Below are 21,730 nucleotides of genomic sequence, written 5' to 3'. Positions count from 1 at the left end.
GCAATACAATCATAGTAGGGTACTTTAATAACCAACTATCACCATTGGACAAATCCTATAAAAAAATCAGCAAAGAAACATCAATCCTAAATGACTCACTGGACCAGATGCAATTAATTTATTACATCTTCAGAACATTTCACCCCAAAGCCACAGAATATACATTCCTCTCAAGTGCACATGGGTCTTTTTCAAAGATAGACCATATATTGGGTCACAGGCAAAATCTCTTCAAATTCAAGAAGACAGAAATTATATCAAGCATTGTCTCACATTACAGTGGCATAAAACTGGAAATCAACTACAATAAAAACAATCCAGAAAAATCAAACACACAGATACTAAAGAGCATTCTATTAAACAATGACTGGGTTACCAGAGAGATCAAAGAAGAAATAAAAAACATCATGGCACCAAACAACAATGAAAACACAACAATCCAAAATCTATGGGACACAGCTAAAGCAGTCTTGAGAGGGAAGTTCAAAGCTCTACAAGCCTACTGCAAAAAACAAGAAACAATGGTAATAAGTTACCTAACCCTACAACTCAAAGAATTAGAAAGAGAGTAACAAGAAAAGTCCACAGTGAGCAGAAGGAAGGAAATAATAAAGATCAGAGTGGAGATAAATGACATAGAGACCAGAGAAACAATACAAAAGATCAACAAAACCAAGAGCTGGTTCTTTGAAAGGATAAACAAGTTTGATGAACCTCTAGCCAGACTCAAAAAGAAGCAAAGAGAGAGGATACAAATAAACAAAATCAGAAATGAAAGAGGAGAAAGAACAACATCCCCACAGAAATACAAAGGATTGTTAAAAAATACTATAAACAACTCTATTCCAACAAACTGGACAACCTGGAGGAAATGGACATTCCTAGAAAAATACAACCTTCCAAAACTCAACCAGGAGGAATCTAAACATCTCAATAGGCCAATAACTATGGAAGAAATTGAAGCAGTCATCAAAAAGCTTCCAGCAAACAAAAGCCCGAGGCCAGATGGCTTCACAGGGGAGTTTTACCAAACATTCAAAGGAGAACTAAAACCTATCTTCCTCAGACTATTCTAAAAAATTCAAGAAGAAGGAACACTTCCAAGCTCATTCTATGAAGCCAGCATCACCCTAAACCAAAACCAGATAAAGACAACACAATGAAAGAGAATTACAGGCCAATATCCCTCATGAACATAGATGCCAAAATCCTCAACAAAATTCTAGCAAATCGGATCCAGCAGTACATCAGAAAGATCATACACCATGACCAAGTAGGATTTATTCCAGGGATGCAAGGATGGTACAATATCCGCAAATCAATAAACGTGATACATCACATAAACAAACTGAGAGATAAAAATCACACAGTCATATCAATTGATGCAGAAAAAGCATTTGACAAAATCCAACACCCTTTCTTGATAAAAACTCTCAGCAAGGTGGGAATAGAAGGATCATACCTCAACATAATAAAAGCCATATATGATAAACACACAGCCAACATCATACTCAATGGGAAAAAACTAAAACCATTTCCACTAAGAACAGGAACAAGACAGGGATGCCTACTCTCACCACTCCTGCTCGACATAGTACTGAAAGTATTAGCCATTGCAATTAGACAAGAAGAAATAAAAGGCATCCAAATTGGAAAAGAAGAAGTAAAACTGTCCTTATTTGCAGATGACATGATATTGTACATAAAAAAACCCTAAAGACTCCATCAAAAAACTATTAGACTTAATAAATGAATTCGGCAATGTAGCAGGATACAAAATTAACGCCAAGAAATCTATGGCATTTCTATACACCAATAGTGAACTTACAGAAAGAGAGACTAAAAAAGCAATCCCATTTACCATCGCATCAAAAAAATTAAGATTCCTAGAAATAAACTTAACTAAGGAGGTAAAAGACCTATACGCAAAAAACTACAGGACACTGAAAAAAGAGATAGAAGAAGACATAAACAGATGGAAGAACATACCATGTTCATGGATTGGTAGAATCAACATCATTAAAATGTCCATACTACCCAAAGCAATCTATAGATTCAAGGCACTCCCCATTAAAATACCAGCGGCATATTTCACAGACCTAGAAAGAACTCTCCAAAAATTCATCTGGAATAAAAAAAGACCCCGAATAGCCACAGCAAATCTGAGAAAGAAGAACAAAGTAGGTGGGATCTGAATACCAGATTTCAAGCTGTATTACAAAGCCACTGTTCTCAAAACAGCCTGATACTGGCACAAGAACAGACATATGAACCAAGGAATAGAATAGAGAACCCAGATATCGACCCAAACCACTATGCTCAATTAACATTTGACAAAGGAGGCATGAACATACAATGGAGTCAAGACAGTCTCCTCAATAAATGGTGTTGGGAAAATTGGACAGATACATGCAAAAAAAAAAAAATGAAACTAGACCACCAACTTATACCATACACAAAAATAAACTCAAAATGGATAAAGGACTTAAACATAAGACGGGAAACCACAAAAATACTAGAGGAATCCACAGGCAGAGAAATCTCAGACATATGCCGAAGCAATTTCTTCACCGATACTGCTCCTAGGGCAATGGAAACTAAAGAGAAAATAAACAAATGGGACTACATCAAAATAAAAAGCTTTTGCATAGCAAAAGAAACCATCAATAAAACAACAAGGAAGCCCACTGTATGGGAGATCATATTTGCAAATGTTATCACTGATAAAGGTTTAATCTCCAACATATACAGGGAACTCATGCAACTTAATAAAAGTAAGATAAATGATCCAATCAAAAAATGGGCAACGGACCTAAATAGAAACTTTTCGAAAGAAGACAGAAGGAAGGCCAAGAGACATATCAAAACCTGCTCTAAGTCACTAATTATCCGAGAGATGCAAATCAAAACAACAATGAGGTACCATCTCACACCTGTCAGAATGGCTATCATCAACAAATCAACAAACGACAAGCTGGCGAGGATGCAGAGAAAAAGGAACCCTCGTGCACTGCTAGTGGGAATGCAGATTGGTGCAGCCACTGTGGAGAACAGTATGGAGTTTCCTCAAAAAACTGAAAATGGAACTCCCATTTGACCCAGTAATCCCAGTTCTAGGAATATATCCCAAGAAACTAGAAACACCAATCAGAAAGGATATATAAATGCACCCCTATATTCATAGCAGCACAATTCACCATAGCTAAGATTTGGAAACAGCAGCAGATGAATGGATTAGAAAACTATGGTACATCTACACAATGGAATATTACACTGTTATAAAAAACAAGGAATTCTTACCATTTGCAGCAGCATGGATGGAACTGGAGAGCATTATGTTAAGTGAAATAAGCCAGGCAATGAAAGAAAAATACCACACGATCTCACTCATTTATGGAAAATAAAAAACATTATAACCTGATGAACAAAAATGATACAGAGGCAGTAAAGCACCGAACAGACTGTCAAATTACAGCGGGAAGGCTGGGGAGTGTTGGGGAGGGGGGGGGGAAAGAGATCAACCGAAGGATTTGCATGCATGCATATAAGCACAACCAATGGACACAAGACACTGGGGAGTGGGATGAGGGCATGCGACAGGGGGTAGGGGAGGCTGGGGGAAGGTCAATAGGGGGAAAAAGGAGATATATGTACTACTATATGTAATACTTAAAACAATAAAAAAAACATATCCTCAGGTGATAAAGAAACACTAGCTTTTCATCAAGCAAAGTAGTACAGTAACAATAAAACCTTTAATCTGGCCTTTTAAAAAATGGAAAAGAACACCTACCCACAATTTCCCATTACTCCTAATGCCTGAAAGGACTCAAAAGTGGCCAAAACCTTTAACGATATACCTAAAAAAGAAGACCTAAAATATAAATACCCCCAAGATATAGAACAAAGAACTTTTCAGTTAGATATTTTACAGTTTTTTCTTGGTCACAACTGAGTTGGAATTGGCTCTATGAAATAAAAGATAAAATGAGAGGACCCCAAAATGGTGGCCAGCAGGACATCAGGGAGGAAAAGAGTGTGAGTGAGTAGAAGCAGGAGAGGTGTGTGTGGACATGTGTGGTATGTGGGTGGGTGAGTAAGGGACAGTAGATCTCACAGGAGTCTTGGCAGATCGGGCTCTCCCTGATAGGGAGCCTCTGCTACTGCGGCAGGCACTCCCAGGCCAGCGGGCTTTGGCATGGAGCCCACGCCATCTTATAGGGGGGAGCAGTGGAGGCCAGAAGCGCAGCCACACCAACACTCAGACTGGCCTCAGACACCACCCCGGACGGTGCAGGGAGAAGCCTGCCAGCCATGACCCAAGTGGGACCACCACGGCGCCCTGGCAGTGAGTGGCACAATACCTCCCCGCAGGCTCCCAGATGTCTGCAGTGAGTGCTTGCTAGAGAGACCTCCCCATGCACCTCTTCACCCCTGCACCAGGACCCAGCATTCTACGATCTGACACTGACAGGGATGACATAGCGACAGAGCCCCCAGTGACTCCCCAACCCCGGAATCAGGTCAGCGCTGTCCTAGTGACACAGAGCCACCCAGCAACCAACCCAAACCCGGTTCCAAGACAGCACTGCCGTAGTGACACAGAATTGCCCAATGAAGCCCCAACCCTGGACCCAGGTCAGCACTATAATAGCAACATAGAGCTGCCCAACACCCAGCCCAAGGTCAGCACTGGCATAGCAACCAGTGTCACTTCATAGCAACCAGTGTCACCAGATAACAACCAGTGTTTATCTCCGCCCCAACACCCAGCCCAAGGTCAGCACTGACATAGCAACCAGGAGCTGCCCAGCGATGCACCAATCCCAGGCCCAGGTCAACAATGCCACAGTGACACAGAGCCACCAGGCTACTGTCCCAACCCTGGCCCCAGGACAGAGCAGTCAGTGCGATCCAGTGCACCCACCCATGGGTCACAGGACTCCACAACAAGTTCACTGCTAGAGGGTTTTAGGGGCCACCCTGCTCCAGGAGCCAGGGACACAGACTGAATTGCAGGCAAGAAAGCTCTTGGGAGTCACAGGGAGTTGCACACCAGAGGATCAGAGGATGTGTGCATGCACCCCCTCCAACCCCGAGCCCACCCTCGACCATGAACATCTGAATCAGACAACAGGAGAAGGGGGTACAACTCAGAGCAGATTCAATAAAGGTTTGAGACCCAAGGCACACCCATCCTCCTGGTTAACAAGTCCCAGATCATTGGACCACTAGCAGGGTGCCCACGGCCAGAAAGAGACAGCAAAAATGGGGAGACAATGAAAAAACCAAACAATCCCCAAAGGAAAGAAAAAGAGGAATTGCCAGAAAATGAACTAAACTAAATGGAGGCAAGCAATATTACAGAAAAAGAATTCAGAGTAATGGTTATAAAGATGATCAACTACACAGATAAGAAATTCACCAACATATGTAAGAATCAAGAGGAAATGAAGAATGATATAGATGTAATAAAGAACACAATGGAAGGTTTCAACAGTAGACTAGAAGAAGTGGAGGATCATATGAGCGAGTTAGAAGACAGGGTAGAGAAAACACCCAACCTGAACAGCAATTGGGAAAAAAATTAAAAAGCAGGAGGAAAGTTTAAGGGAGCTTTGGGACAACATGAAACAAAGTAACATACACATAATAGGGTGCCAAAAGGACAATAAGAAGAGCAAAGAATAGAAAACCAATTTGAAGAAATAATGACAGAAAACTTCTCTGATTTGGGGAAGAAAAAAGTCACACAAGCACAGAGTCCCAAACACGATGAACCCAAAAAGACCCACACGAAGACATGTCATAATTACAATGGCAAATGTTAACAACAAAGAAAGAATCTTGAGAGGAGAAACCAAGATGGCGGCTTAGGTAAACACCTAAACTGCTGCCTCACACAACCATTTCAAAGCTACAACTAAAAGACAAAACGGATATCATCCAGATCCACAGGAAGGCTGGCTGAGTGGAAATTCTACAACCAGAAGGAAAGAGAAAAGCACACTGAGACTCAGAGGAGCTGCAGAAGGCAGAAGCACGGAGGCGCGCACACGGAGAGGGCTGGCAACTGAGTACACAGCTGTCTTTCTCAATCTGGAGGGAGACAAAAGCTCCTGACTGCTCTGAACTCCAGTTCCAGGCAAGACTCTGGTGACCCAGACTCATTCAAGGAGAAACTGGACTGACTGGAAGTGGGCAAAACTCGAGGGCGGCTTTCTCTCAGAGGTGCTTGCAGCGATTTCCAAAGGACACTGAGACCCAGGGGCCTCTTAGGGCAGGGCTGATGGGAAGCGATTGCTGTCTGCTCTGCCCTGAGACTCCGCCCCATCCAAGCTGAGCACAGAGGCTTTTGCAAGTCTTGTCTCATAAGGGTGTCTCCAGCACAGAAGTTCTCCCAGCATAGACACAGCTGACCCTCACAGCCAATTGGCCTGGAGATCAATTCCTCCCAGTGATAACAACAACAATCAAGGCTTAACTACAGCAAGACTGTGCACACAGCCCACAAAGGGGTGCACCAAGAGTGTCCACCTCAGATAACTGAGGAGGCTGAGCCATTGGGCCCTATAGGACACCTAGCACACAAAGCCACTCTATCAACTCAGGGAAGCAGCCAAAATGCGGAGACAAAGAAACAGGTCATAAATTAAAGAAATTGAGGAAAGCAAACAACTGGATACAGAGTTCAAAACCACGGTTATAAGGTTTTTCAAGAATTTTCTAGAAAAGGCCGATAAATATAGCAAGACCCGCAGGGATATGAAAAAGGACCAACTAGAAATTAAGCATTCACTGACTGAAATAAAGAATAATATACAGAGATCCAACAGCAGACTAGAGGATCACAAGAATCAAGTCAAAGATTTGAAATACAAAGTAGCAAAAAACACCCAACCCGGAAAAGAAAAAAGAAAAAAAGAATCCAAAAATATGAAGATAGTGTAAGGAGCCTCTGGGACAACTTCAAGCGTACCAACACCCAAATTATGGGGGTGCCAGAAGAAGAGAGAGAGCAAGATACTGAAAACCTATTTGAAGAAATAATGACAGAAAACTTTCCCCACCTCGTGAAAGAAATAGACTTACAAGTCCAGGAAGTGCACAGAACCCCAAACAAAAGGAATCCAAAGAGAACCACACCAAGACACATCATAATTAAAATGCCAAGAGCAAAAGACAAGGAGAGAATATTAAAAGCAGCAAGAGAAAAACAGTTAGTTACCTACAAGGGAACACCCATACAATTGTCAGCTGATTTCTCAACAGAAACTATGCAGGCCAGAAGGGAGTGGCAAGAAATATTCAAAGTGATGAATAGGAAGAACCTACAACCAAGATTACTCTACCCAGCAAAGCTATCATTCAGAATCGAAGGTCAGATAAAGAGCTTCACAGATAAGAAAAAGCTAAAGGAGTTCATCACTGCCAAACCAGTATTATATGAAATGCTGAAAGGTATTCTTTAAGAAGAGGAAGAAGAAGAAAAAGGTAAAGATAAAAATTATGAACAAATACATATCTATCAACAAGTGAATCTAAAAATCAAGTGAATAAAAAATCTGATGAACAGAATAAACTGGTGAATATAATATAATCAGGGGCATAGAAAGGGAGTGAACTGACAATTCTCGGGGGGAAAGGGGTTTGGGGGTGCGGGAAGAGACACAGAGGGGGGGCAGTAAGGGCAGAGGGTGGGGTGGAAACTGGGTGGAGGGGAGCTATGGGGGGAAAAAAGAGGAACAATTGTAATAATCTGAACAATAAAGATTTTTTTTTTTAAAAAAAGAAAGAATCTTAAGGACTGCAAGAGAGAGACAGAGATTTAGCTATAAGTGACCTCCCATTAGGCTATCAACAGAAACACATCAGGACAGAAGGGAATGGAATGAAGTATACAAAGTGATACAAAGCAAGGGACTAAATCTAAGAATACTCTACCCAGCAAGGCTATCATTCAAAATTGATGGTGAAATCATAAGCTTCACAGACAAAAAATAGGCTAAGGGAATTTATTACCACCAAGCCAGCAATTCAATAAATGCTAAAAGGACTGTTGTAAAAAGAAGAAATAGAAAGGAAAGAAGGAACACAGGCATAAAGAATTAAAATGGCAACAAACAAGTACCTTAAACATAAATGGATTAAATGCTCTAATCAAAAGACATAGCATGGCTTAATGGATAAGAAAACATGACCCAAGTACTGAAAGTACTAGCCATAGCGATCAAAAAAGTAGAAGAAATAAAAGGCATTCAAATTGGAAAAGAAGAAGTAAAACTTCTTTTATTTTAAACCTTTTTCCTTCCCCTATTCCTCTAACTCTCAATTCTTATTTTCTTTATTTTAGCTATGTATCTATATATACTACCACCCCTTTTCTTGTTGTTTTTTGTTTGTGCTTTTGTTAGTTTGTTGTGTTTTGTCTTCCCTTTATATTTTCTCTTTCTTTTCTTTTTTCTATCATTCTTGCACTCTTTTCTATTTCATAATTCTCTCGTGTGGTGGTTGCTTTTGTTGGTGCTGTAGGAGTCTTGTGTATGTTTTTGTTTTTCTTTTGTTTCGTGTTTTGTTATATTTTGTTCTGTTCAGTCAGCACCTCCAAAACACCTCACACAACGTGGTTGGGATGAGCCACATAGTCAACCAGGCTGAGAGGAAACTCCATATTCAAATGGGATGATAACATTAGAGACCAAACTACAACAGGAGAACCCAAATAACTCAAGTAAGGGGCTTTCCTGGAGCAGCCAGCTCAGGAGATCTAAGAGACTGTACCACTGGAACCCACAAAACACCTACTACATAAGACCCCGCAAAGTCTGGAAGGCAGAGCAGTTTGAGCTAATACACAGAAACAAATCAAAGGGACAGCAAAAATAGGCAGACAAGGAAACAACCCTCAAATGAAAGAAAAGGAGGAATCTCCAGAAAAGAAACTAAATTAAATGAGGCAAGCAATTTTTTAGGTAAACAATTCAGAGTAATGGTAATAAGGGTACTCCAACAATTCAGTGATAACTATAAGCAACTAAATGAGAATTATAAGAAAACTAGAGGCCCAGTGCACGAAATTCGTGCACGGGGGTGTGTGTCCCTCAGCCCAGCCTGCACCCTCTCCAATCTGGGACCCCTCGAGGGATGTCCGACTGCCCGAGGGATGTCCAGGACTGCCTGTTCCCAACTGCTCACCTGCCTGCCTGCCTGATTGCCCCTAACCGCTTCTGCCTGCCAGCCTGATCACCTCCTAACCACTCCCCTGCCAGCCTGATCAATGCCTAACTGCTCCCCTGCTGGCCCGATTGCCCCTAACTGCCCTCCCTTGCCAGCCTGGTCGCCCCTAACTGCCCTCCCCTGCAGGCCTGGTCACCCCCAACTGCATTCCTCTGCCGGCCCAATCACCCCTAACTGTCCTGTCCTGCAGGTCTGGCCCCCCCTCAATTGCCCTCCCTTGCAGGCCTGGTCCCTCCCAACTGCCCTCCCCTGCTGGCCTGATCGCCTACAACTGCCCCCCCTGCCTGCCATCTTGTGGCGGCCATCTTGTGTTCACATGGGGGCTGCATCTTGTGTGTTGGTGTGATGGCCAATTTGCATATTACCTCTTTATTATACAGGATTAATGAGAATATTAAGGGAATGAATGAGAGCTACACCAACATGGAAAGAGATGTTGAAAGAATAAATAATAATCAATCAGAAATGAGGAAAGATATAGCTGAAATAAAGAACACCCTGGGCCCTAGCCAGTTTGGCTCAGTGGATAGAGCATTAGTGTGTGGACCAAAGGGTGCCAGGTTCCATTCCAGTCAAGGGCACGTACCTCTGTTGCAGGCTCTTCTCTGGCCTGGGACACTGGTCGGGACTCGTGCAGGAGGCAACCAATCGATATGTTTCGCTCACATCGATATTTCTATCTGTCATTCCCTCTCTCTTCCACTCTCTAGAAATCAATGGGAAAATATCCTCGGTTGAGGATGAAAAAAAAAAACCACACACACACACTGGAAAGATTCAAGAGTTGACTGGAAGAAGCTGAGGACCGAATCAGTGAATTAGAAGACAAGGCAGAAAAAACACCCATTCAGAGCAGCAAATAGAAAAAACATTAAAAAGCAGAAGGAGAATATAATGGGGCTTTGGGACAACATGAAATGTAACAACATTTGCATCACGGAGGTAACAAGAGGAGAAGAATTCAAGCAAAGAACAGAGAACCTGTTTGGAGAAATGATGGCAGAACGTTTCCCTAACCTGGTGAAGGAAAAATTCACTCAAGTTCAGTAAACACAGAGAATTCCAGCCAAGATAACAACAAAAGACACACCCTGAGGCACGTAATAATTGAAACGGCAAACATTAAAGACAAAGAAAGACTCTTAAAGGCTGCAAGAGAGAGACAGAAAGTTACCTACAAGGGAGCTCCCATTAGACTGTCAGCTGACTTCTCAACAAAACCACTTCAGGCCAGAAGGGAATGGCTTGAAGTATACAAGGTAATGAAAATCAAGGAACTGAACCCAAAACTACTCTATCCAGCAAGGCTATAATTCAAAATCAAAGGTAAAAAATGGCTAAAATAGTTTATTACTACCAAACCAGCACTGCAAGAAATGCTAAAGGGACTATTGTAAGAAGAAGAAATAGATAAAAAGAAAAGAACACAGTCATAAAAAATAAAAATGGCACCCTAGCCAGTTTGGCTCAGTGGATAGAGCATTGGCCTGTGGACCGAAGGGTCCCAGGTTCAATCCCGGTCAAGGGCACATGCCCAGGTTGTGGGCTCGATCCCCAGTAGGAGGCGTGGACGAGGCAGCCAATCAATGATTCTCTCTCATCATTGATGTTTCTATCTCTCTTCCTCTCCCTTCCTCTCTGAAATCAATAAAAATATATTAAAATAATAAAAATAAAAATGGCAACATGTAAGTTAATAATAATAATCTTAATAATCAATAAAATCTTAAATGTAAATGACTTAAATGCTCCAATCAAAAGACATAGGGTAGCTGAATGGATAAGAAAACATGACCCATATACATGCTATCTATAAGAAACCCACCTCAAAAAAACAAAACAAACAAAAAACACACCTCAGAACAAAGGACTCACACAGAATGAAAGTGAAGGGATGAAAAAAATTTTTTCAGGCAAATGGAAATGAAAAGAAAGCTAGGGCAGCAATACTCATATATGACAAAATAGACTTCAAAGTGAATGCCATTTCATAATGCTAAAGGGATTGATACAACAACAGGATATAACTCTGGTGAACATATATGCATCCAATACAGGAGCATCCAAATATATAAAAAACTTATGGAGGATATCATGGGAAAGATCAATAGTGATACAATCACATTAGGGAAATTTAATACTCTACTGGATAGATCTTCTACACACAAAATCAACAAGGAAACAGTGATCCTAAACGACTCACTAGACCAGATGGAATTAATTGACCTCTTGAGAACATTTCACCCCAAAGCTACAGAATATACATTCTTCTCAAGTGCACATGGGACATTTTCAAAGGTAGACCATATCTTAGGACACAGGCTAAGTCTCTACAAATTCAAAAAGATTGAAATCATATCAAGCATCTTCTCAGATCACAAGGGCATGAAATTAGAATCAACTACAATAAAAACAATCAAAAACATCCAAACACATGAAGGCTAAATAGCATGCTATTAAGTAATGATTGGGTTACCAAAGACATCAAAGAAGAAATCAAAAACATCCTAGAAACAAATTACAATGAACACACAACAATCCAAAATCTATGGGACACAGTGAAAGCAATTCTGAAAGGGAAGTTCATAGTACTGCAGACCTACCTCAAAAAACAAGAAAAACTTTTAACAAGGTACCTAACCCTACAATTTAAAGAACTAGAAAGAGGACAACAAGAAAAGTTCAGAGTAAGTATTAGGAACAATATGAAAGACCAATAAAACCAAGAGCTGGTTCTTTAAAGGATAAACAAGATTGATGATTCTCCAGCCAGACTCATCAAGAAACAAAGAGAGAGGACCCAAATAAACAAAATCAGAAATGAAAGAGGTGAAGTAACAACTGACCCAACAGAAATACAAAGGATTGTAAAAAAAAATACTATGAATGAATAGAGTCCAATAAACTGGACAACCTGGACAAAATGGACATATTCCCAGAAAAATACAATCTTCCAAAACTCAATCAGGAAGAATCAGAAAACCTGAATAAGCCGATAACTACTGATGAAACTGAAGCAATAATAAGAAAAAAACTTCCAGCAAACAAAAGCACTGGTCTGGACGGCTTCACAGGGGAGTTTTACCAAACATTCAAAATAAAACTAACACCCATCCTCCTCAAACTATTCCAAAAAAAAATTCAAGAGGAAGGAACACCCCAAGCTCTTTATCTATGAGGCCAGCATTGCGCTCATCCCAAAACCAGATAAAGACACTACAAAGAAATAGAATTACAAGCCAATGTCCCTGATGAACATAGATGCTAAAATCCTCAACGTTTTTGCAAATCGGATCCAGCAATACGTTAAAAAGATCATACACCATGACCAAGTGGAATTTATTCCAGACAAGAAGAAATAAAAGGCATTCAAATTGGAAAGGAGGAAATAAAACTCATTATTCGCAAATGATATGATATTGAACACAGAAAACCCTAAAGACTCAACCAGAAAACTACTAGATTTAATCAATGAATTTGGCAATGTAGCAAGACACAAAATTAACACCAGAAATTGATGGCATATTTATACACCAACTAGTAGCCCACTGCACGATACCGCGCGGGGCAGGCCGCCCACCGCTTCCGCGGGAGCCAGCAGGACCCAGCACGCCGCCGGGAGCCACGAGCCACGCTGATTCCACCGGAGCCGTGCAGCTTCCGCGGGAGGCGGAGGTGAGCCAGCGAGCTGCCGGCGCCCACGGGAGCCGGGAGGGAGCCGCACCACTTCCGCAGGATCCGGAGCAACCTGCTCTGATTCCAGGGAGGCGGGCCCGCCGTCTCCTCTCCCGGCCTGCGCTCAGCCGCGAAGGCGGCAGGCCGGCCCCCCTGTCCCTGTCCGGCTCCATCTCCACTCCGGGCCTCACCTGCATGCGCAACCTCCTCTTGTCCCATTGTGACCAGTTATGGTGTCTCGGCCTAATTTGCGTATTTCCTTGATAGATAGATAGATAGATAGATAGATAGATAGATAGATAGATAGAGAACTTACAGAAAGAGAAACTAAAAAAACAATCCCATTTACCATTGCAACAAAAAAATTAATATAGCCCTGGCTGGTTTGGCTCAGTGGATAGAGCGTTGGACTGCAGACTGGGAGGTCTTGGGTTCAATTCCAGTCAGGGGCACATGCTCGGGTTGCAGGCTCGATCCCCAGTAGGGGGCGTGCAGGAGGCAGCCGATCAATGATTCTCTCTCATCATTGATGTTTCTATCTCTCTCTCCCTCTTCCTTCCTCTCTGAAATCAATAAAAATATATTTTTTTAAAAAATTAATATACTTAGGAACAAACTTAACCAAGGAGGTAAAAGACTACTACTCCAAAAACTACTGGACATTGTAAAAAGACATAGAGGAAGATATAATCAAGTGGAAGAATATATCGTGTTCATGGTTTGGTAGAATCAACATCATTAAAATGTCCATACTACCCAAGATAATCTATAGATTCAATGCACTCCCCATTAAAATACCAACAGCATATTTCAAAGCTCTACAACAAACACTCCAAAAATTTATATGGAACCAAAAAAAGACCCCAAATAGCTGCAGCAATTCTGAGAAAGAAGAACAAAGTTGGAGGAATCATAATGCCAGAGTTCAAATTATACTACAAAGCCACTGTACTCAAAACAGCCTGGTATTGGCACAAGAACAGACATATAGATCAATGGAACTGAACGGAGAACCCAGAAATTGACCTAAGCCATTATGCTCAATTAATATTTGACAAAGGAGGAAAGAGCATACAATGGAGTCAAGAGAGTCTCTTTGATAAATAGCGTTGGGAAAATTGGACAGATACATACAAAAAAAAATGAAACTAGACCACCATACACAAGAATAGAGGGGACATATCTTAACTTACACCATACACAAGAATAAACTCAAAATGGGTAAGACTTAAACCATAAAAGTCCTAGAAGAAACCATAGGCAGCAAACTCTCGGACACTTCTCAGAGCAATATGTTATAGATACATGTCCTCAGGCTAAGGAAATAAGGAGAAAATAAACCAAAGGGATTGCATCAAAATGAAAAGCTTCTGCACAGCAAAAGAAACCATCCGCAAAATGACAAGAGAACCCACTGCATGGGAGAACATGCCAATGATACATCTGATAAGGGGTTAATTTCCAAAATGTATAGGGAGCTCATACCAGTTAACAAAAGGAAGACAAATAACCCAATTAAAAAATGAGCAAAGGACCTAAATAGACACTTCTCCAAAGTGGACATACAGATGACCAAGAGACATATGAAAACATGCTCAAAGCCACTAATCTTCCAAGAGATGCAAATCAAAACATCAATGAAGTATCACCTCACACCTGTCAGAATGGCTACCATAAAAAAATCAACAAACGACAACTGTTGGCAAGGATGCAGAGAGAAAGGAACCCTCGTACACTGCTGGTGGGAATGCAGACTGGTGCAGCCACTGTGGAGAACAATATGGAGTTTCCTCAAAAAACTGAAAATGGAACTCCCATTTGACCCAGTGATCCCACTTCTAGGAATATATCCTGAGAAACCCAAAACACCAATCAGAAAAAAATATATGCACCCCTATGTTCATAGCAGCACAGTTTACAATAGCTAAGATTTGGAAACAGCCCAAGTGCCCATCAGCAGATATGTGGATGATAAAGCTATAGTACATTTACACAATGGAATACTAAACAACTGTAAAAAAAAAAAAAAAAAAAGAACTCTTACCATTTGCAACAGCATGGAGGGACCTGAAGAGTATTGCGATAAGCTAAATAAGCCAGTCAGTGAAAGATAAATACCACATGATCTCACTCATATGTAAAATCTAATGAACAAAATAAACTGATGAACAAAATAGATCCAGAGACATAAAAGCATAGAACAGACTGACGAATTTCAGAGGAAAGGTAGGGGAGGATGGACTGGTGGGAAGAGATCAACCAAAGAACTTGTATGCATATATGCATAACCCATGGACACAGACAACAGAGTGGTAAAGGCCTGGGGCAAGGGGGGGGCGGTTAGGCTGGAAGAGGTCAATTGGGGGAAAAGGGGGACATATGTAATACTTTCAACAATAAAGATTTTTTAAAATAAAAAGAAAGTAGGAATAAGTCATTCAGGAAAAAATTATTTTAAAGTCCCCCACTGATTGTTTAAAAAATTTTTTATTAAATTTTGGAAAGAGTGGAAAGGAGAGGAGAGAGAAAAAGATCGACATGAGAGCGAACATCTACTGGCTACCTCCTGCAGGCCCCCTGCCAGGGATGGAGCCCACAACCTCAGCATGTGCCCTGACCAGGATTAAACCAGCAACCTTTCAGTAGACTGGACCCAGACCAGAGAAGTGAAAGTGCCTGGGAGTTCACACCAGCCAAGGACAGCTGCTAGACAATGATTGATAAGGGAATATGAAAGCTAAGCTCTCTTGCCTTAAGGGGGGGCAGACTTGAGAGAGTACTTCATGCTCCAGAACTTCCCTGGAATCTTGATGAGTCTGCACTTCTGAAATCATGCCCTCAGTTGGTTTCTTTGTCTTCCTCATCATGTCCCCTCACTACCAAACTGGCTTCTCCTGAGAGCATTTCCTAAATCAACCCCTGGCCCAGGAACTCTCATCTCAGGACCTGATTCTGAGGATCCTCATCTAAGATAACATAATATAAAGCAATGTATATTAAATGCTCAAAGATTTAAAAGTGGTACCATGCCCAGATGGCTCAGTGGTTGAGCATCGACCTATGAACCAGGAGGCCTGGTCAAGGCACATGCCTGGGTTGCAGACTCCATCCCCAGTAGGGGATGTGCAGGAGGCAGCTGATCAATGATTCTCTCTCATCATTGATGTTTCCATCTCTCTCTCCCTCTCCCTTCCTCTCTGAAATCAATTAAAAAATAATAATAAGTAAATAAATAAAGATAAAAAGTGGTACCATAAAGAATGAGCAAACAATGAGAAACTATTAAAAATGAATAGGTATATTTGGAAAAGAACCAAATAGAACTTTTAAAATGAAAATTTAATTATTGAAAGAAAGTCAATTGATGGTTTAAATAGCAGATTAGACACAGCTAAAACTAGAATTAGTGAACTAGAAGAAAGACCTAAAAATTATAATAGCCAGTCTGACTCAGTGGATAGAGCGTCAGCCTGCAGACTCAAGGGTCCTAGGTTTGATTCTGGTTAAGGGCACATACCCTCGATTGCAGGCTCGATCCCCAGCCCTGGTCAAGGCGTGTGTGGGAAGCAACCAATTGATATGTCTCTCTCACATCAATATTTATCTCTCTGTCCCTCCCCCTCACTTCCACTCTCTCTAAAAATCAATGGAAAAATATCCTCAGTTAAGGATTAACAAAAAAATAAAGATAAAAAAATAAAAAGTGTAACCAGATATATTCCAAAGAGATAGGGAGAAAGAATATATAAAAGAGAGGTTAAAACAGTGTACAAATGATGTGTTGTGGAATTGTGCACCTGTATAATATTGCAACCAATGTCATCCCAATAAATTCAATAAAAAGAGGGGGGAGCCCTAACCGGTTTGGCTCAGTGGATAGAGCGTCGGCCTGTGGACTGAAGGGTCCCAGGTTCGATTCCGGTCAAGGGCATGTACCTTGGTTGCAGGCACATCCCCAGTAGGAGGTGTGCAGGAGGCAGCTGATCAATGTTTCCCTCTCATCAATGTTTCTAACTCTCTATTCCTCTCCCTTCCTCCCTTCCTCTCTGTAAAAAAATCAATAAAATATATTTTAAAAAAAGAGGGGGGAGGGGAGTCAGGATAAATCAAAGACAAAAAAAAAAAGAGAGAGGTTAAAAGATATGATTGAGTTGGTTCAATATACATCCTATTTAATAAAACCCTAATATGCAAATCGACTGAACGGCAGAATGTCCAGTCACTATGATGCGCACTGACCAGCAGGGGGCAGACACTCAATGCAGGAGCTGCCCCCCGGTGGTCAGTGCACTCAGCCAGAAGCCAGGCTCAAGACTGGCAAGCGCAACGGCCGTGGCAGGAGCCTCTCCTGCCTCTGCTGCAGGCGGGTGGTAAGGAACGAGAGGTCCCAGACTGTGAGAGCCCCGGACTGTGAGAGGGACGTCCGACTGACGGGTTAGGCCCAATCCCATAAGCTGGCAGGCAGACATCCCCCAAGGGGTCCCAGAGTGCAAGAGGGAGCAGGGAGGGACACCCCCCCCCCACCTGTGCATGAATTTCATGCATCGGGCCTCTAGTATAATCATAATCCCAGAAGGGAAAAACAAACAAACAGCAATCTCACTCTTCAATATGTATCCTGTAGACACTCAAGCCCTTATGCACGGGGCATATTCCCCAAACTGAAAACAACTCTAATGTTCACCAAAAGGAAAAAGATAAATAAATTATAGCAAAGTCACAGAGTATTATAAAGCAACTAGAGGCCCAGTGCACGAAATTGAAATTCCTGCACCGAGGGGGGGAGGGGGGAAGGGGGAGGTCCCTCAGCCTGGCCTGCACTCTCTTGCAATCCGGGACCCCTTGGGGGATGTCCGACTGCCAGTTTAATCGGACATCCCTCTCACAATTCGGGACCACTGGCTCCTAACCACTCTGCCTACCTGCCTCATCGCCCCTAACTCCTCTGCCTGCCTGCCTGATTGCCCCTAACTACCTCTGCCTGCCTGCCTCATTGCCCTTAACTGCCTCTGCCTGCCTGCCTCATCGCTCCTAATTGCCTCTGCTTCAGCCCCCACCGCCACGGCTTCATCTGGAAGGATGTCCGGAAGGTCGTTTGGCTGTCCGGTCTAATTAGCATATTACACTTTTATTATTATAGAAGATGAAAACAAATGTACTATAGCTACAAGCAATAACATGGATATATCTCAAAAATATTTTTATAAAGCACAAAAATGAGCAAAACTAAACCGTATATTGTTTGGATATATATATAACTATTTTTAAGGCAAGTTAAAATAAATACAAAATAAAGGATATTTGTTGCTTCTGGCGGAAAGGCAGGAGAGTCAAACCCATGAGATGTACACAGGGTATTGATAATATTCTAGATCTCAAATTGGATAATTTATTATAATCTTAATAAACTAGCATAAATGATCTATTTGGTTGCATATATCAGATATTATATTAAAAGCAGTATTTGCAGGATCTCTATAAAGCAAATAGTATAAATGGATGCTAAAGAGCTCAGATCTGCCCTTAACATGTACATAGACCAGGGCTAGAATCTTGTGTCTTACTAGGTCTGTGAGCAGGTTTCTGACCATTTATAGACCTAACTTTTCTCATAAAATAATGGCAATAATATCCAATTCATAGGGTTTACTATGAGAATTAATATGGTAAGATTACTAGACTATAAGCTTCATGGTGGAAAGGACTATATCTGTTTTGTTCCTCTGTGTAGCCTTAGTGAATAGCACATGCCTGGAATGTAGTAGGTATTTATGTCAATTCCTCTTCCTTCCATAGCAGTACAGAATAAAGCACTGGTGCCGGGGGGGTAGCTATACAGTGGTTGTTTCATTTTGGGGTTTTCATTTGTTTTTTAGATTGACATTTTATCTTGACATTGGCTACATGTCACTATATGTAACAAGCAACCTGACTTCTCTGGATTTCAGGTTCTTAGTCTGTTACACAACAGAATTAGACTCAAATATACATATTTGATACCTATATTTTTCTTTTTTAAATATTTTATTGATTTTTTTACAGAGAGGAAGAGTGAGGGATAGAGAGTTAGAAACATCGATGCGAGAGAAACATCGATCAGCTGCCTCCTGCAACACCCCCTACTGGGGATGTGCCCGCAACCAAGGTACATGCCCTTGACCAGAATCGAACCCGGGACCCTTCAGTAGGCAGGCAGATGCTCTATTCACTGAGCCAAACCAGTTAGGGCCCTACATTTTTCTTGATGCCTAAAACCTGACAGCATACCCTATATATTAGTCTTTTCAGAAAGTAAATGATAAAGAATATTTGTTACAAAAATAAAAAAAAATGCAAGTTCAAGTTACACATTCATGGATAGCCCCTAAAAGACAGATAATAATCACCTGAATAACACAACATCTGAGATGTCAAATTGTGTTCAGTGACCATCATCTCATTTGGGGCCTTGTCATCTGGCACCCTGCATTAGCTTGATTCTTCTATTTCTGACCTCCTAATTCTCATCCTTTCTCGTTTGGCTCCTATTCTTCTCCTGCCCCCTATGGTTATGCCTAAAATTCACCCCTCAGCATCTGGTAAGCTCATTTACTCTCACAACTTTAACTACTAGAGTTATCACAGTTAAACTGGGTCCTGCGGTCACTAGATCAATAGGTCAAAACAAACCTCAGGACCTCTGCTCCTAAGATGTAATGCCCATGCAGCTGTGACTCTCACATGGTGTAAACCAGCTCGCTGACCCAGAGAGAAGCAAGGATACCCAGGCCTGCAGCCCTGTGGGACACAGCAAGAGTTTACAAATTGATTCAGGCTGGAAGCCTGAGATCCACATTGAGTTCCCTTACTCCCATCACACATCTTTACATCCCTCAGCGTCCTTTCCTCACAATATGAACCTCTTCTTAGTTGACGACTCTACCATTATAGGCCTGGCTTTCCCAGCTCAATGGCACTATAACTGAAGTGAAAGAATGAAGTCACAGATGACGATGGCCTTGAGAGTGTGATAAATAAGACCCACTGAGAGCAACAGAGTCAATATTCCTACCAACGTGCCAGCTGACTTACCAGATGTTTTCCAGGGCGTTTGTTATCTGCTGTTGCTCAACATCAAACAGTCTCACCCTGAAGCCTCCACTGGCAAACAACATAGCCCAGCTTCGCCCAATGAGGCCACTAAAGGGATAGAAAGTCAGGAGAGGCTCCCAGTTAATTTAGTATCTGAACAGTTTTTTATTCCTAACCCAGAATAATTTTTTTCAAATTATACAGCATCCTATTCTTAAAATATTTAATATCTTGAAATTACACATTTTGAGGTAGGTAAACACCAGTACTCACATCCTCCCACAACTACAACTAAAATACAGAACAACCATCTTTCAGAACTTCTTGAAATCTGGCTGAATGGAAGCCCTACAACTAGAGAATTAAAGAAGTAAGCGCACTGACTGGTAGGAGGGGTGGAGGCATGGAATGGGCTGGTGCAACACTCACATGTGACCTGTTTTTATTTTATTTTTAATATATTTTTATTGATTTCAAAGAGGAAGGGAGAGGGAGAGATACAAACATCAATAATTAGAGAGAATCATTGTTTGGCTGCCTCCTCCATGCTCCCTACTGGGGATCGAGCCCACAACCCAGGCATGTGCCCTTAATCGGAATCAAACCTGGGACCCTGCAGTCCACAGGCTGACGCTCTACCCACTGAGCCAAACCGGCCAGGGCATGTGGCCTGTTTTTAATCGGTGGGATATCTTGGCTAAGGAGGTCCCCTGTGAGGAGCAAGGGGTCCCACCCCCACACCAGAACCCCACCTCAGGGTTCCAGTGCCAAGAAGAGAAGAGCCCATGACTTCGGGTGGAGGAGGGCCATGGGGAGGAATAATCGGGGGGACATTGTAATACTCTCAACAATAAAGTTATTTTTAAAAATACATATTTTGATAGCTGCATTGATTCTAAATATTGTCTTTTTCCACATAGGAGCTCCTGAATCCTCAATTCCAGCCCAGCATTAATAATGAGCATGGAGTACCACCGGACAGGTAGTTAACTTGCACTCACACACTGAAACAAAAAGTTAGAGTAGGGAGGTGACAGGATGTCGTGGATGTGACAGGGATCCTCCATCTGACCATTTCACTTATCCTGAAGAACAGGTAGAATTTCCCCTGTCTCTTAAGTAAATAAATAACTGCTATCACCACTGGCAGTAGACCATGTATTAGGTGCCAGGCAACATTAAAAATGTTATGTGTCCCACCTCTGTTAATCTTTACAACAATCCAACAAGGTCAGTACTATTATTATTTCCATTTTATACAAAGAAAAACTGAGGCAAGGTGGGTTAAGGCGATACATGCTCTAAGTGCTAGAGCTGAGATAAACTTCAGCAGTCTGACTCTTGAATCCTTACCACTACATTCTGCCCACGGTTTCAGATTTATTGAAAATAAAGGGACAGAGGAATGTATTAAATGACATTACAGGGTTACATTCAGCAAATTCCAGAATGGAAAATTTTACAAATGATTCATGTTCTTCAATAAGTAACTGCCAGGACCCAGATCATTTCTCAGTTATGTTTGCAGGGAAGAGGAAATATATCCCTCAAGGACAAAGAGTAAGCTTGCTTACCTCTTACTATAAAAACAGTGGCTTCCCCGAGTTCAATGTTCCTCTCCTGAAACATACTGAATCTGCAGGTGTCCACCAGCCCCTCCACTTCACCTCCATGGGACTCGGGGAGAAGGGAACCATCCCAAGTGTAAATGCTCATGTGGCCTGCTCTGCTGAAATTAATAGTTTTT

At 41.7% G+C, this 21,730-nt stretch overlaps 1 protein-coding gene across 1 annotated transcript in view; it reads right to left on the bottom strand.

Annotated features, from left to right (window-relative positions):
- Positions 1-21,730, bottom strand: part of CRYL1 (crystallin lambda 1) — a 167,580-nt gene that overhangs the window by 129,392 nt on the left and 16,458 nt on the right. The window contains exon 2 of the mRNA XM_008158168.3: positions 19,984-20,091. Within this exon, the coding sequence (XP_008156390.2) occupies positions 19,984-20,091 (108 nt within the window). The remainder of the gene's footprint in view (positions 1-19,983; positions 20,092-21,730) is intronic.

Source organism: Eptesicus fuscus, chromosome 7 (genome assembly GCF_027574615.1).
Source record: "Eptesicus fuscus isolate TK198812 chromosome 7, DD_ASM_mEF_20220401, whole genome shotgun sequence".
NCBI lineage: Eukaryota > Metazoa > Chordata > Mammalia > Chiroptera > Vespertilionidae > Eptesicus > Eptesicus fuscus.
This window is presented reverse-complemented; position numbering and strand designations above follow the sequence as displayed.